The sequence below is a fragment of the Saimiri boliviensis genome, chromosome 9 (genome assembly GCF_048565385.1).
Source record: "Saimiri boliviensis isolate mSaiBol1 chromosome 9, mSaiBol1.pri, whole genome shotgun sequence".
NCBI classification, from domain to species: Eukaryota; Metazoa; Chordata; class Mammalia; order Primates; family Cebidae; genus Saimiri; species Saimiri boliviensis.
The window spans coordinates 120,762,616-120,778,059 of record NC_133457.1 but is presented as its reverse complement, the minus strand read 5'-3'; the positions used below and the strand labels follow the sequence as shown (position 1 = coordinate 120,778,059).

The 15,444-nt window shown below is 61.3% G+C and overlaps 1 protein-coding gene across 4 annotated transcripts in view; it reads right to left on the bottom strand.

Moving 5' to 3' along the window:
- RBM38 (RNA binding motif protein 38) overlaps positions 1–14,862 on the bottom strand; it is a 65,686-nt gene extending 50,824 nt beyond the window's left edge. For 3 of the 4 annotated variants that reach the window (XM_074406695.1, XM_003932617.3, XM_039479573.2), the window contains exons 1-3: positions 14,429–14,862; positions 13,454–13,577; positions 12,903–12,957 (exon numbers count right to left, since the gene is read on the bottom strand). In XM_074406695.1, coding sequence (XP_074262796.1) covers positions 12,903–12,957; positions 13,454–13,577; positions 14,429–14,665 — 416 coding nt within the window. In that variant the 5' untranslated portion in view covers positions 14,666–14,862. Of the gene's footprint in view, positions 1–10,865; positions 10,963–12,902; positions 12,958–13,453; positions 13,578–14,428 lie in introns of all 4 variants that reach the window. The other variant, XM_010343142.3, reaches the window with a different exon arrangement.
- Positions 14,863–15,444: the final 582 nt, after the last annotated feature.

The window sequence follows — 15,444 nt, the reverse complement described above, 5'->3', positions numbered from 1 at the left end:
CGGGGCTTCTTTCCGTCCCTGCCAGCACAGACTGTGGCCTGCCACAGAGCTCTGTGAGGACGTGAGACTGACCGAGTGAATGCTGGAGCAAAGGAGCGCAATGGCAGTGACCACAGAGGTGATGGTGCCCTGAGCAGCCCTCGGAAATGTCACACTCTGTACAGTGATGAGCGCGTCACCCGCCGGCCTGCTCTTCCCATCGTGAGGCCCATTTCACACATGGGGCCAGGTGACTTGGCCAAGTTCCCACAGCTGATGAGGTGGAGGGGCCAGGAGTCCGCCGGCCTCAGAGCTGCGCTTTTAACCCTACCCAGGCAGGCCATCGTGGAAACACCACCACCTCCTGCCTGCTGCAGGCTAGCCAGGCACACAGCATGTGCAGCGCTCAGCACGGGGAACACAGAGGGTAAGGAGGCAGCTCTCCTGGCCTGGGCCTGCTCTGCCAACCAGCTGCTGGGTGGCCCAGGGCAAGCAGCCAAGCCTCAGTTTCCCCTCTGAAACAGAACACCCACCTGCGCGGCATCAGAAGCTGCTGCAGAGCCCGAGGCATGGAGTGGCCCTGCCAGGGCATGGCATTGCGCGCCGGGCATCGGTATCTCCCCTGCCTTGCACGCCTGCCTGAGTGACATAGGCCAGGCCCGCAGGGAGCGACCCGGAACCCCAGCTTCCTTCCGCACCTGTAAGCGGGGCCCCCACTCCAGGGAAGCGGCTCCGGGGAAAGTACATCTGTCCCTGCATTTTCCTGTACTCGGCAGGGACAGAACTGGGCAGCTTTCTGGAGCGCATTTTGGCAACACGTAGGCCACTGCAAACACAGGCTCCCTCCCCAGAACCAGGGTCCCCTCCAGGTCAGAGAGGAGCCTGGCTTCTGGCACAAAGGCACGTGCGCTCAGTGGATCCTGTAGCCCCTACAGAACGGCGGGGAAGCAGGAAAACCCAGACGACAGGGGTGCGGGGGCCCCGTTCTGCCCACACAACGGGCAGCAGACACCTGAGGGACACCTGGCCTGTGCCTGAGGGCCCCCAGGGCGTCTTGCTGCCCCACCCCATCTGGGAAGTTCCTCCACCACGCCTCCCTCTCCACTGCCGTTCACTTTCCCAGGTGGGGCCACTTCAGTGGCTGCTGTAGCCACACCTGCAGCCTACACGGCCCACCCTCCCCAGCACCTGTCCAGACGGCCCGCAGCGGCGCCTCCTCTCTCTACCCCAGGTTCGAAGCCTCTGCTGTCCACCCTGCATCCTTCATGGGAACAAGAGCCTTGCATGGAGCCAGGCCTGGGTTCAAATCCTGACTCTCGAGCTGTGACGCCCTTCTTACCTGCCAGCCAGGATGCAGCAGGGATCTGACCACACAGCCCCTGCCCTCGAGGGGCTTAGCTTCTAGGATGGGGAGAGGCACCAAAACGCACCAACCCATAAACCAGAGTTGAGGGGACTCCAGGGAAGTCAAGGCAGCAGAGGGCTGCGATGTGTGGACAGCAGATGGGGGAAGAGGCCAGGTGGCTTCCTGAAGGAGTGGATGCCTGCAGAGACCTAATGATGAGACAGAGCTGGCCGTGCGGGAATAGCACTGCGGCTCGACAGTGGAGGCAGGGGCCAGTCCGAGCGTCTGAGGAGTGGACGAGGGCAGCCGGCCCTCTGAGCCCTGGCTTCCGCCGCACACTCAGCTCCACATTGGCGCCAGCCCACACCCCGCAGCACCTCAATCCCTTGCATCCTCCCCACCTGGGCGCCTGGGACCTGCCAACGCCTCTGCCTGGAGCCCTTGTCCTGGTGAGGCTCCCTGGACCCCACATGGAGGCCAGCCTGCCACCTCCCTGTGCTGCCCGACCCCCCACTGGACAGCGTGCTCTGTCAGAGGGAGGGCTCTGTCTCATCACCCAGCTCCCTGCCAGGGCCAGGCCTGTGGGAGGCACTGAGCACATGGTGCTGACGGAACAAAGGCCCGGTGAGCGGCACGGACCCCGCTGAGAAAGATGGGGAGCTCTGGCCAGCGGAGGAAGGGGGCCCCAGCTGGGTCTCCGAAGCCTCCCTCGGGAAGAGGGCGAGTGGAGACACGAGGACTGTCTTGGGGCTGTGCCCAGCAGGCCGTCCCTGGCATCACCAGTGCCCCCTCGCCCAGCTCTCGGAACCTCAAAAATTCCATAGTTGGAGGCCATGGAAGCTTTGAACCCACTTCTCCAAACATGGGCAGTGGTGCCCCGGCCTCAGACACCTCCCCCCAAGTATTTGCTAAAAAACGTGTATTTCATGCAGACTGCAAAGGCCGATGCAGCCCAGGAACCGGCATGAGCAGGCCCCGGGGCCCTGATCCACAGCTGCCTTCGAGAACTGCTGCCCAGACCAGGGACGCAGAACACAGGGCATAGGGCCGTGGGGCAGCTGGGTTCCGGCCACACTCAGCTCCAAGGCTGCTGTCACTTCTATTGGGTCCCCGATGCCCCACAACTCTGCCTTGGCCACCAGGGAGCTGTCCCACTCAGGGACACTCAAACACAAGCGTGGAAGAGCAATTTCTAGGCTAGGAGGAAGAAGGCGCTCCGGTTTCCTGACCCGTGAGGACACTGCACGTCTGTATCTTTTCCTCTTTCTGTATGTAAAGGGCCTGGAATAACTGACAAAGCATTTTCAAGGCCACAGAAAACATGCTAGCGTTAGCCCATTTCCCAGAGAGGAAATCCGAGGCTCAGAGGAGCCGCGAGCAATCTGCCTCATCACAGAGCAGGGAGTGGCACAGCAGGGCCTGCTGTTGGTAGCTGTGCCCTCGAGAACTGGCTAGGGCCCCAGGGTCGGCTCAAAATAAAAGGCAGGCATGGCAGGGGCCACACCTCCAGGTCCCAAGGGAGAGGGAGACCACAGGGGAAGTCAACGTGGAAGGAGCCACAAAGCCCCCCAGGCAGGAGCTGTGCTCCAGCAGCTTCTCTCCCTCCTTGGGCTGCGCCTCGCCCTGCACTTGTCTGAGTTACCAAACAGGTTTCAAAACTTCCAAGGCCCAGTTTCCTCATCTGCAAGTCGGTCCCACAGAGGCTGATCTCCAGAGCTCAGTGTGCAGCCCTAGAAGCACCCCTAGAACAGCGATTCCCCAACTGGGACAACTGTGCCCCCAGGGGTCGCTGGACAATGCCTAGGGACAGTCTTAGCTGTCACAACAGACAACCAAGAACATGAGGTGAGGATGCTGCTAACATTAGGGGTGGAGGCCAGGGGAGCTGACTGCTTCCTACAATGCCCAGGGTGCCGCCACAGCAAAGCGAAGGCGCACTAAAGGTCCGCAGGGCGGAGGATGAGACGCCCGACTTCGGAGCATCAGAAAGCACGAGGGAGGGGCGAAGACAAGGAATGCTCACTGTTGCTCTGACCGCAAGTGCCCATGCCGGGGGGCTGCAAAGGAGGCAGGTGGGGACTAAGAGAGGCAGAGGGGCTCACACACGCATGGGGGAACCTGCCGAGTGGTCAGGTGAAAAAGAAAAATGCAGCCAAACCACCGGCCCGCACTGTCCAAGGGCAGCCCTGCCTGGCCGCAGGCCCAAGACTCCACTTCCTGGCAATGCAGAGTGGGTGCGTGCACCAGGCAGGTTCCTCAGCACCCCCACCCACACTCCAGGCTCAGAAAGGTCAGGTGCCCCAGCCTCTGCACACAAAGGCACGGCCTGGTAGCCCCACGCCACCCCATCCACCAAGCCTCAGCAACACCATGTCCCCAGCAGAGGCTCACCTGCCAGGGCACGTGCCAGTCTGGCCCTGGCGGGACTCGCCTACCCTCACCATCTCAGTGAAGAGCCCACCAGGCCACCCAGCACTGCTCTGCCCACTCACCCCTGCTGTAGCCCCTGCCCACACCATCTGACAGGGAGCACCCCTGCTTCCATCCCTCAATTCTCCGATCCTCCTCCTCCATTACCAACCCTCCAGGCCCAGCCTCCCTCCACCACCACCACGGCGGGGTCACGCCACAGCACCCGCCTCCCATCCCTGCCTGGATCCTTCACCCAGCGGCGGCCAGAGCTGTCTTGAAAACATCAGGCCCCGTCACCCCAGGACCAGGAACCTCCAGCTGCCTCCCAGAAGAAAACAAACCGCTCCCTCACAGCTTCCTGCATGATCACCTACCTCTCCTAACTCATCTCTGCCCACACTGTGCCCACCCTGGCTACGCTCCCGCTGTCCTGGGCTCCTTCTGTTCCCAGATTCAACTCCTTCTTCACACCACAGGGCCTTCCCACCTGCTGCTCTGCTTCTTCCCACAGCTCAATGCTCACCCCTGGGGGGCCCACCTGAGCCGAGGCTTGATTTCCTTGCGATCAGAAGCCCCCAGGTCATCTACCTCGAACAATGTGTTCCCTGCAAGGGCAGGGTCTCGGCGGCATCCCCAGTGCCCCTGCACAGCATGCACCCAGTGCTGAGTGCCTGAGGCAGGCCCGGGCTGTGCAGGCAGCTGCAAAGAGCCCCCTCGGAGTGGCTGCTGCTTCCCAGGCCGAGTCCCTGCCCCGAGAAGGCAGAGAAAGCAGCTCAGCCTTGAGCAGCCAGAGCTGGGCAAGCTGGAGGGACAGGTGGGCATGGCTCCACCCAGCAAGTCACAGCTAGACAGGCGCAGTCTGCCAGCCTCTGCTCCCACCAGATGTCTGGTGCCCTGGGTGTCTTCATGGCTGCCTCTGGGGAACCACAGGCCCCAGGGGGCTGCTGTGAGGATGTAATGCTCTGTGCACCCCAGGGACCTGAGCAGCATCGGCACCTCCGTGGGCCTGGGCAACAGAGGCCCTCCCTCTCCTAGGATTTTCAGTCCCAGGCCAGCGGGCTGCAGCCAAGGACCCTTGGTGAGCAAAACACATCAGCGGCCAGGGCGGTCAGGTAGGAACGTGAAGATCGGGGACCCAGCACCCTTCAGGGCCCCTCCTGTCTGGCCAGGGCCCGCCGGCCTCTGCAGGGACGGACCACTAGAAGCCACTCTGGAATCAGCCTCTGTAGGGCCACCGCTAGAGTCCCCTCCATATGCCACTGCCCGGCTGTTCCCTCAAGAAGAGGCAGGAGCCTCTTTTCCAGTTTTCCTACAGCTTCCGGCCCCAGAGTGACCAGGTGCCTGTGCCTCCTCATCCTCTGCAGAAACTTCTGTCCTCCCGCCGAGACCCCAGAGAAGGAAGGGCCTTGCACCAGTAAAGGCAGATCTGATCCAGAGAATGAATCCCACCACTTGTGAAAAGCCCAGGCAGAGCGAAGGAAGAACCCACAGGAAGTGGTGGGACAGACCCCTCAACAAGCCACCCAAGCCCCTTTGCGATGCTGGACACTGGGGGCAGGCACCGAGCTGGGGTCAGGGGTGTTCGCAGAAGGACGACTCAGGTTCTCTGCTTCCCTCCAGTGACAGAGCCTGGGCAACACTAAACCCCCAAATCATGGAGCCACTGAAATGGGCCACCATTAGGGCTGGAAAGGCCAGGCCATCCCAGGACAGCTGGGCACGCAGGAGCTGGCTCTGCCACAGCCCAGAAGAGCACAGAGGGACCTGGAGCCTGGTCCAGACTGGAAATCTGAGGTGCCTGCCTCCCTTCCACTCACACGTGGCCCAGGCAGCATCTGCACCTCGACACACCCAGGGTCTGTACGCAGCCAAGAGCACCCCGCGGACTCAGTCCACCGAGACTCAGGGGCCCAAGGGCAGAAAGAACCCCAGTTCAGATCCAGGCCCCGCCTCTCCAAGGTGCACAGGCAGTCACTCAGCCTCTCCGGCCTGTTTCGCCCTCTGTAAACTAAGGATGCTGCAGAGCCCAACAGCGCCCATGTGACAGAGGGCTCGGGCCTCCCGCACAGCCTGCCCGTGTGACAGAGGGCTCGGGCCTCCCGCACAGCCTGCCCGTGTGACAGAGGGCTCGGGCCTCCCGCACAGCCTGCCCGTGTGACAGAGGGCTCGGGCCTCCCGCACAGTCTGAGAAGCTCCTGGCCGGCTGGGTGAGGGGTGTGCAGATGGAGCCTGGGAGACACCTGCTGCCTCACACGCAAATCAGAACTCTAAGTGAAAATAACTGACCACGGCCCAGGAGGACTCATTTTCTGAACATAAAGTCACCTCTGAAAATAAAAACGAAAAAGGCAAATGAGCCCATTTCACTTTCCCTGCTCCCTGGAGGCCTTGCCCCGCCACGGCAAAGACAGACCGCAGCTCTTTGGGCTCTGACTCCCGCCTGGCTAGGCGTGGAACGACCCCGAGGCACCAGGCAGGCAGGAAGCCAGGCCATGGCCCTGCCCCTGGGAATCCCCAGTGACTTGCTCGGGGGAGCGCCGGGAGGTCTGGGGACATTCAAGGTCTCTGGGGCACTGTGTGGGGCACCAGCACAGGACGCAGGTCAAATGCCCTCCCTGTGGGGCAATGCCAGGCCAGAGCAGCATCTCCACCTGAACCTGTCCAATCTCCAGCTTCTGACCTTCTCCCCAAAACTGTACTCCACAGCCGCTTCCACCCCAGTCGGGGCCAAGCCCACCTCCTGTTTCCTAGGCCCAAAGCTCCAGAATCTCTTGGACTCCTCTTTCTTTCCCAGATTCTCTAAAATATGTACCCAGAATCTCCCAGGGCTGCACCCTCATCTCATGCCTGGATTACTGGGCATCCCCTAAGGGTCTCCACCCACCACCCATGCCCTCAGCAGCCCAGGCTCAACCCAGCAGCCAGAAACAAAAACTCTGAAAACAAAAATGCAGACTGACCCATCCCTCCTCTGCTGTGAGTCTGCGTGGCCCAGTGTCACTCGGGGAAAGGTCACAGTGCCTCCCTGCGTCACCAGGGTCCTTAAGGAGCTGAAGCCACCCTGCTGGGCCCTGAGCCTCCCCATCTGCTCCCTTCCCCTTCCCAGCACCTGTCGCCTTCTGAGGCATGCTGACCTCTGTCCTTGGCCCCCTCTCACCACCTCGGTGCAGGAGGCACTGTGGTTAAGAGCTGGAACCAGGTCTCCCTTGCCCCCCTCAGCAGGCGTCCCCAGCTCCCTACTCCACCCACACAAGGTCAGCAGGAAGCCCCTGATGCCCCCAGCACACTGCAGAGCTCTCAGCCTGTCCACCCTGGACACAAGGGGAAACTGAGGCTAAACGAGGACAGCCCAAGCTCAGGCCTCCACCTCGGTCTGTGATGAGGCCTCTGCCCCAAAACAAAGCTCTGGCCCCTTGGCCCAAGGCTTCCAGAAGAGGCTCCCCAGGCGAGTGGGGAGCCAGGGGGAGAACTCATGCTCGGAGAGGTGCCCCTGCCGCCTGAAGGCTGCCTTCTGTTCCAGCAGACAGGACAAACAACAGGTGCGGCACGGGCACCCGCCCCGGAGGGCCACGGCGCAGCCCACGCCTGGCTCCAGATGAGCTGCCAAACAGGAAGCCTCGGTGGGGGCGGCAGGGCCACCGCGAGACACCCTCAGAGTGAAAACGTGACGCCACGATGGGGGGGCAGTCACTTCCTCCCAGCCCCCATGCCGCCTGGCTCTGACCACAGCTGCTGCGCCGGCCCGGCCCCGTGGCTCTCACCCCGTGCCCGCCACAGCGACCTAAGGCTCACCTGTTGCCCTAAGCCTGGGCCGCTCACTCTGCCCCGGGTGTTAATAGGGTGCACTTTCCCACTCCCCTCATCCTCAGGGGGCCTTCCCCAGCATACGTGTACACACACACACACACACACATATATACACACCACTCTCCTCATCCTCAGGGGGCCTTCCCCAGCACACGTGTGCGCACACACACATATAAACACACCACTCCCCTCATCCTCAGGGGGCCTTCCCCAGCACACGTGTGCGCACACACACATATAAACACACCACTCCCCTCATCCTCAGGGGGCCTTCCACAGTACACGTGCACGCGCGCGCACAAACACACACACACACACACACACACAGCCATTCCCCTCATCCTCAGGGGGCCTTCCCCAATACACGTGTACACGCACACACACATATACACACCACTCCCCTCATCCTCAGGGGGCCTTCCCCAGCACACGTGTGCACGCACGCACACACACACACACACACACACCACTCCCCTCATCCTCAGGGGGCCTTCCCCAGCACACGTGTGCACGCACGCACACACACACACACACACACACCACTCCCCTCATCCTCAGGGGGTCTTCCCCAGCACACGTGTGCACGTGCGGGCGCGCGCACACACACACACACACACACTCGTGCGCCATCATCTGCAAACCCCTCCTCTGTCTTTGTTTCATTTTGTATTATAAAACACTCCCAAGAAGTTGCAAAAACAGTACAGAGAGGTCCTCTGTACCCTGCCTCCTCCATCCCCCAAGGGCACAGCCAAGTATCTAAGGACATTGGCAAAACCAGGAAACTCCCATGGGCACAGTCTAGGAACTGGACTGCAGGCCTGCGTCACCCTGCACGTTCTCTGCATGCACTAACTTCCGTTATGTCACGTGTAGTTACACACCAAGTGTGAAGCTGTATCACACACGCAGACACAACTCCCCACCACTGTACTCAAGACCTGAGACTGTTCGGCCCCCACACAGGCACTCCCTCCGCCAGCTTCCTGTTTGACTGCATGCATCACCATGCAGGCCCATGGGTGCACAGAGAGTGAGCACCCTGAGATCGGGAACTGGGTCTTTCTTCTTCAGAGGATCCCTGGCACCAGGCCCGGTATACAGCAGGCACTCAATAAACACCTGACGAATCACTGATGCTGGGAGCAGCTGTTTACATTCTCCCCAGCTTACGCGTCCCAGCCTCTGGGAAACACACATCTTCCCATCACCGCCTCCCCAGTCCCTCCTCTTGTCCTGGAGACCCAGGTGCTCTGCCCAGGCCCCGCAGCATGCACACATCAAGGCCCTGTGACAGCAAGGGCAGCCATAAACCACCCGGTCAACGTGGGCACCAGAGACCTCCACATGAAGGATGCAGGGGTCCCTGAAACTACACATACAGTGGGGCTGGCACAGGCCTGGGAGAGGGTCTCCCAGCCACTGTCAGTCTCGGGGCCTTGTGCTCCGATTCATCCAAGAGCTGCCACCCAGCCAGAGGGAGGCGCTGAGTCCTTGTGGGAGGGACAAGAGTCTTGCAGCCCTGGCTCAGGTCCCACAGTCTGGTGATGTGTGAACCCAGCAAGTCTCTCAATTGCTCTGAGCCTCGGTTTTGCAGACCCTAGAGCAGGGTCGGCAAGAGACGTGTCACTGACAAACTCTGAGACTTATCATGGCCAGGCCCTCATCTACAGGAGCTGCACACACAGTCAAGTTAGTCCTGTAGGGGAGGGAGTGTTACTGTTCCCACTCACAGATGGGGAGTAGCCTGCAGAGATCGGCTGGGCCTGGCCTTGAGCCCAGGCAGACCCCAGGGCCCTCGCTCCTAGACATGGCCTGTACTTAACACCCCGGAGTCCCAGGAGCCGGTCTTGTCTCGAATCCCCTGGTGGCCACGTCCTGTCACCCAGTTGTGGCCAGTGAGATTTAAGTGGAAACCTGTTGAGGCATGTGAAAGCCTCCACTTTTCTGCTAAAAGACAGAGGCAGTTCATACTGTCCCTTATTGTTCTTTCTGCCCTGAACATGGGTGGGATGTCTGGAGTTGTGGCAGTCATCTTGTGGACCACGAGGCAAGGTCCAAGAGACTCACAGACACACTGGTCCTCAGACCACTAAACCCAGGGGACATCTGGCAATGTCTGGAGACATTTTTGGTAGTCATTACCTGGAGGGAATGCTACTGGCTTCTAGGGGGTGGAAGCTAGGGATGCTCCCTTCAGACGTTCCATAGGTCCTCAGGTAATAGGTATCAAGGCCACAGCAGGGACCCTAATAGGCAGGAAGACCTGCACCCAAGGAAGCAGCTGGCCCTTCAAAAATAACCCAAGGAGAGGCTCTGGGTGCAGCAGGACAAACCGCGGTTCCCGGTGCCCTCAGCCCAGGAGTAGACAGACACCCCTTGACATCAGGGGGCTCTTCTGGGCCAGATCAAACTCTGACTGGACACAGACCCTCTCCAGACCACTGCACACCACCCCCCAACCACTGGCAGGTGACAGACACGCTCGGCCACCGGCTCCTGCTGTGACTATCATGCACTTGCCCCCGCCGAGGAAGGCTCCTTGAACGCCGGACCCACAGTTAGGTCATAGTGCACAGGTGAGTCAGGTCTTACGAGAGCCTGTTCAACTGAAAAAAGAGGAAACGGGCAAGGACACCCAGGCAAACAGCACAAAGTGTAAAAGCTTCCTGGCAAATCTTTCTCAACTAACATTTGAGGCCCAGCCAGGAGAAGGTTCCACAGGGTCTTGCCTGAAAGCAGAGCAGTGGGATCTTCAGAGTTGCCCAGGGCAAGGTATAAAAGGTGGGGCCAGAAAGTCAAGGGAGAGTTCAGCCAGGCATGGAAGGGGTTAACGGGTCGACAACCCTCAGCTGCCTGGGCTCCTGGCTCCCACCTCCCTCCATGCCCTCAGCCAACAGCAGGGCAGGCCTCGATGCCAGCCCAAGGCCAACAAAACTGGCCGCTGAGTCAGGCCGGCTGTGCTCCCGGGGTCTGATTGTTCACAAAGACAAAAGGGACGCTGACGGCCTAGCTCTCCAGCTTGGCTGGCGAGCAAGGGCCGGGGCAGACAGCTGACCCAGGCAGCCCGGCCCGCTACCTCCCTGGAGCTGCACCCAAGGCCGCCCACCACCCATCTCAGCAAGACCCAGGCAGGGGCAGGAGGCAGTGAGACTCTGAGGCTTGAGTTCAGTGCTCCCTGTAAACCAAGAGCGGATGGCCCCCCTGACACCGTCCGTTTGGGTCTCCACCCCTTGGCAACCAACAAATAGAGTCTGTGGCCTCTACATCGTCATAGGCATTAAATGGCCAGCCAGCAGATACAGTTACAAAACACTGTCACCTGAGTCGAGTGCACACGGCAACAGAATCTGTGACCCATCTCGACTGCTTCTGGACCGGTGGTGTTCACAGGACTCTGGGGCCCTTCCCGCTCTCCACTGCAAGAAAGCGTTCGTTCAGGCACTCATCACCTGTGTTCCAGTCTCCTCCCAGACACCTATTACCTTGCCTCCTGGACAGGTGGTTGGCCTTTCTCTGCCTCAGTTGACCCATCTATAAATAAGGATAGTTTCAGTCCCATCCTCAGAGGCCCACTGTGAGGACAGGAGCAGACTTGGGGGAGAGGCCAGATCGCCCAGCCCACCTGCCTGCACACTGTTGTAAGTGGTTACCGTTCCTGCTTTCCGGATGAGGAGGATGCTACCTGCCAAGACAAACCCAGGTGGTAAGGGGCAAAGTCAGGATCTGAACCCATATCTGCAGGCCCAAGAAGCCAAGTACTGACAGTGACAGAGTCCCAGAGGCAGCTGCGTGGACCAGTGAGCGGAGACGCAGGTGGGAAGGCCTGGTCCCACGGTAAGCAGAGAGCCGCCGGTGCTGGAAGTGCATCCTCACCTCCGGACAGCAGCTCTTGCCCAGCCCATGCCCTCAGGTGCCTGTAGTGGGCCTGGGGAATGGAGCCAAGGGTCCAGAAAACAAGGTACACCCTCCTCATGTGGGCTGAACCCCAGAGGAAGAATCTTAGTGAAGGCATGAAGCCTGGCGTGCTCCGAAACACCTTCTAAGATGACTCTAGACATCTACAAAACAGATGCCAGGACGAGAAGCACTGGGCCGCCTGCTCCCGCCACCCCACACGCTCCCTTCTCAGGAGGACAAGCGCCCCAGCGGGAAGCTGAGCTGCCCAGACACTCCAGCACCCTCCAGCCAGTGGCTCCTCCCACGGCTACACTCACACAAACCCACCAATGCACAGGGAAGCTGATGGGGAGCCCCCGAGGCACCCCTCAGGGCAAGCATCTCCAAAAAGTAGGCACAGCAACTTCTGCTGAGGCCTCTGACCCACTCGCCTAGGAGCCGGACCCAGCCTGGTTCCACAGGAGCCTTGTCCACACTGCCCAAGAGAAGCAGGGCCCTCCTCAAGCTGTGCACCTCTCCATGGAATCTGCATGGTGTGGGTGTGTGTATACACATACACACACACACACACACACACACACACACACATACACACACACTATCAACTGGCATTAGGGATCTGGATTCAGAAAGCTCATGAAGTGCCAGTGGCCTAAATGGGGTGGTGTTCTCTGAGCTGCCTTCCCCCCAACTCCAACCTTACCCCACCAACACGCTGTGCTGGAGCAGACAGTCCACATGCTGGGGCTGGGGAGGCAGGCCCCATGGCAGGCCCTGTTGTATCCCGAATGTGTCTGTCCTTCCCCAAGCAGCTGATAGGCCTTATTAGATGTTTTAAAAAGGGCAGGGAGGTGGGAGGCGTTTTAGGATGGGGGAGAGTGGGATGTGCTGCTTCTAAATGAGTCAGCCGAGGATCTCACAGACCAGGCCGCTCAGGCAGGCGGCCTCCGCCCCAACCCCGAACACATCCTATCTGCAGCAGTGTTCACAAACATCAGACCTTGATGGCAATGACCTATTACCACCATCTGCCCCAGCGCAGAGCAGGTGAGAGAGCGCCTGGGGAAGAGCGCAGACTGCCAGTCCCTAAGAATCATCAGCAAACACTTCCAGAGGGCGTCACCTGCACCAGGCCCACCCTAGGCCCTCCATTTAGATACCTCAGACGTGCTGTGACCACCCCCACTTCACAGGTGAGGAAAGTGAGGCCACACACCTACCGAGGGAAGCTGGGGTGTGCACCAAGGCAGGCAGGCTCCAAGGCTCACACTCCCCTGGGCGGTGCGGCCTCTGCCCAGGATAGAGAAACACAATCTGCCTTCTCTCCACTCCCTTGGCATCAACGCAATCACATGTCTGAAAACTGTCATTTCACCAGCCTTCCAGACCCAGGAAGCCCAAGGCCCTCTCCACCTTATCTCAACAGCCTGCCCAGCCCAAGCCAACCACGTCCACTCACCCGTAAGTCCGCTGGATCAAGGCAGGGTGCAGCTGCTGCACCCCAATGGCAAAGCCTAAAACGAGAGAACAGTCAGGGGCTTGGTCTTACTGCAGGGGCGATGTCTTGGGGCTGCCCACAGGGTGGCAGAACCCCACAAGCCACACACCTCTAGTCAAAAGGGATAATCAGCTTCCTTTCCCCTCCCAGTCCCCCCTTCAGGAACCCCAAAGCACCCCGATGAAGTGGGGCAGCGAGTGACGAACGTGCCAGCAGCCACTGGTGTCGGCACTCCAACCTCCAGGCCCCATGGTCACTTCCTCCCTCCCGAGAGGACAGCTGGCAACTGGGGAGCAGTACCCTCCCTGCCCCCTGGCCCCTGCCGTGGGCCACACGGTGTGAGAAGGGGTCTAGGATCCTTGAGCGGGGGATGGCTGCCCTGGGCTGGCTCTGCAGGCACATGATAGCTGACTGCCACCGCTGGGGCACGGGGGGGCCTCTTTCCACCCGGCAGATACCGACACCCAATATAGAAACTGAGAAGAGCCAGGCAGGAAAACACAAGCTCTCACCCGTCTGGAGGCTCCGAGGCTTGGCGCCCAGATACGCCAGGTTCACGTTGGCCTTGCGGCCGTCGATGATGGGGTTGGGGTCTTTGCAAGCCCTCTCAGCTGCCGCCCGGTCGGCCATGGTCACCTGGAGGAGCACGGACACCTCAGGGGCTGCCTTGGGGGAAACCAGGAGCGAAAGGGGCAGAGGATTCTGCTCCGGCACCGGATGCTGCCACCCCGCTCCTTCCCTTCCACTGAGGGTGCTGTAGCCCAGGGTCCTTGGGCCAAGGCCCCTCTGACCCCTACCTGGGGTCCTCCCAGAAAGATGCCCCCTGGATTTCAGCACCTCCCTTCAAAATTCAAGTCCTAGGCAATGTGGCCTTCAAGGACAAAAACAATCCCCTGCGGGGACAGGGCAAAAATGAACCCTGAAGTTGGGGGGGGGGCGCGGGGGCGGGGGGCGCCTGCACTGCCCACCAGCGCGGGCCGAGAACTTCCTCTGGGAGGGAGTTTGGACGCTGGGCTTGGAAGGGAAGTAGGAATCATGTCTTCAAGACGTTTTTACTTAAGTTGATGTTTATTTGGGGCCGCTGAGGGGGCTGTTGAAAACAGTGGGAGGCCGAAGGGCTCCGAACATCCCAGGGAGGAGCTGTGGCTCCTCACCTGCCGCTGCTCCAGGAAATCCCGAGTGCCCATGTGGCTCCAAAACCTCCCACCAACTTAGGAATCCTAATTGAACACAGCGGCTCTTCCTTTTAAAGCGGGGAGGGGGGGAGTGGAAGTGGAGGTGCGGGTGGGGGTGAGAGCCGGGGCTCCGGCCCGCGGTGATGGGGGTGGGAGCGCGCTCCGGAGAGGCGGCAGGTGCGAGAGCCGCGGGAGGCGCCCGAGGCGGGGGCGACCGCGGGCGGGCTGGGCGTGTGCCCCCGAGTGGACTCGGCGCCCGGGACGTGATAAGGTGTGTGGCGGGGTGCGGGCCCCGGCGCGGGGGCCACTTACGAAGCCGTAGCCGCGGGACTTGCCCGTCTGGCGGTCGGTGATGACCACGGCCTCCTCGATGTCGCCAAAGCCCTCGAAGTACTTCCTGAGCGAGGCGTCTGTGGTGTGGTACGGCAGGCCGCCCACGAAGATCTTGGTGAACGTGGTGTCCTTCTGGGAGCCGTGCATGGCGCCGGGGGCGGCCGGGGGCCGCGGGAAGCCCGCGCTCGGGGCGCACGGCGCGGGCTGCAGCAGCATGGAGGGCGCCCCGCCACCTACGGACCCGGGCCGTGCGGGGCTGCGCTCATGGGGGGCGGCGGGGAGCGCGCGGGGCGGCGAGGGGCGCCCGTCCAGCCGCCAGGCCCGACCACTTGCGCGCCGCTCCCGCTCAGCGCGCCGACCTGCGCCGCGCTACGCTCCAGACCGGCGCTGCGGGAACTCTGCGCCCCGGCGCCGCCCCCGGGCTTTGTAGCCGGCCCCGCCCCCAGCCAGCTTGGCCCCGCCCCCATCCGACCCCGCCCGCCCCGGGCGCGCGGGGACCGCCGGGAAGCGTAGTCCCAGCCCCGCCCAGCCGCGCCCGGGCGCGCGGGGATAGTGGGGAGCGGGGAGAAAAGGGGAGGGACGTGCACGCGGGCCGGGAGCGAATCCGGACCTGGGGGCGCTGGGCGCGCCTTTCTCTCCTGGCAGCCACCGGGGTCCGCCTGGTTGCAGGCACTAACCACAGACCTGAACCTGGGAGGCCAGGCCCTTGCCCTTGTGGAGTTGCATCGTCTGGAGAATTAAATGTAAACGCTTTTTAGCATCCTGTTTATTGAGTCGGTATTTAACCCAGGGCGACTTAAGGAACAGCCACGTGTCATATTAAAAAAGTGGAATGATTTCTGTTTTACATATAAGATGAGTTCATCCGACCTACCGGGGAGCCCCATGCGTCATCCCGGGCGCGAGGCTGCAGCGGAGCACAGATCACACTCCCTGGCCCCACGGAGCGTCTAGGCCTGAGAAACAGTTCGGCCAGTAAGCATACAGCAAACGAC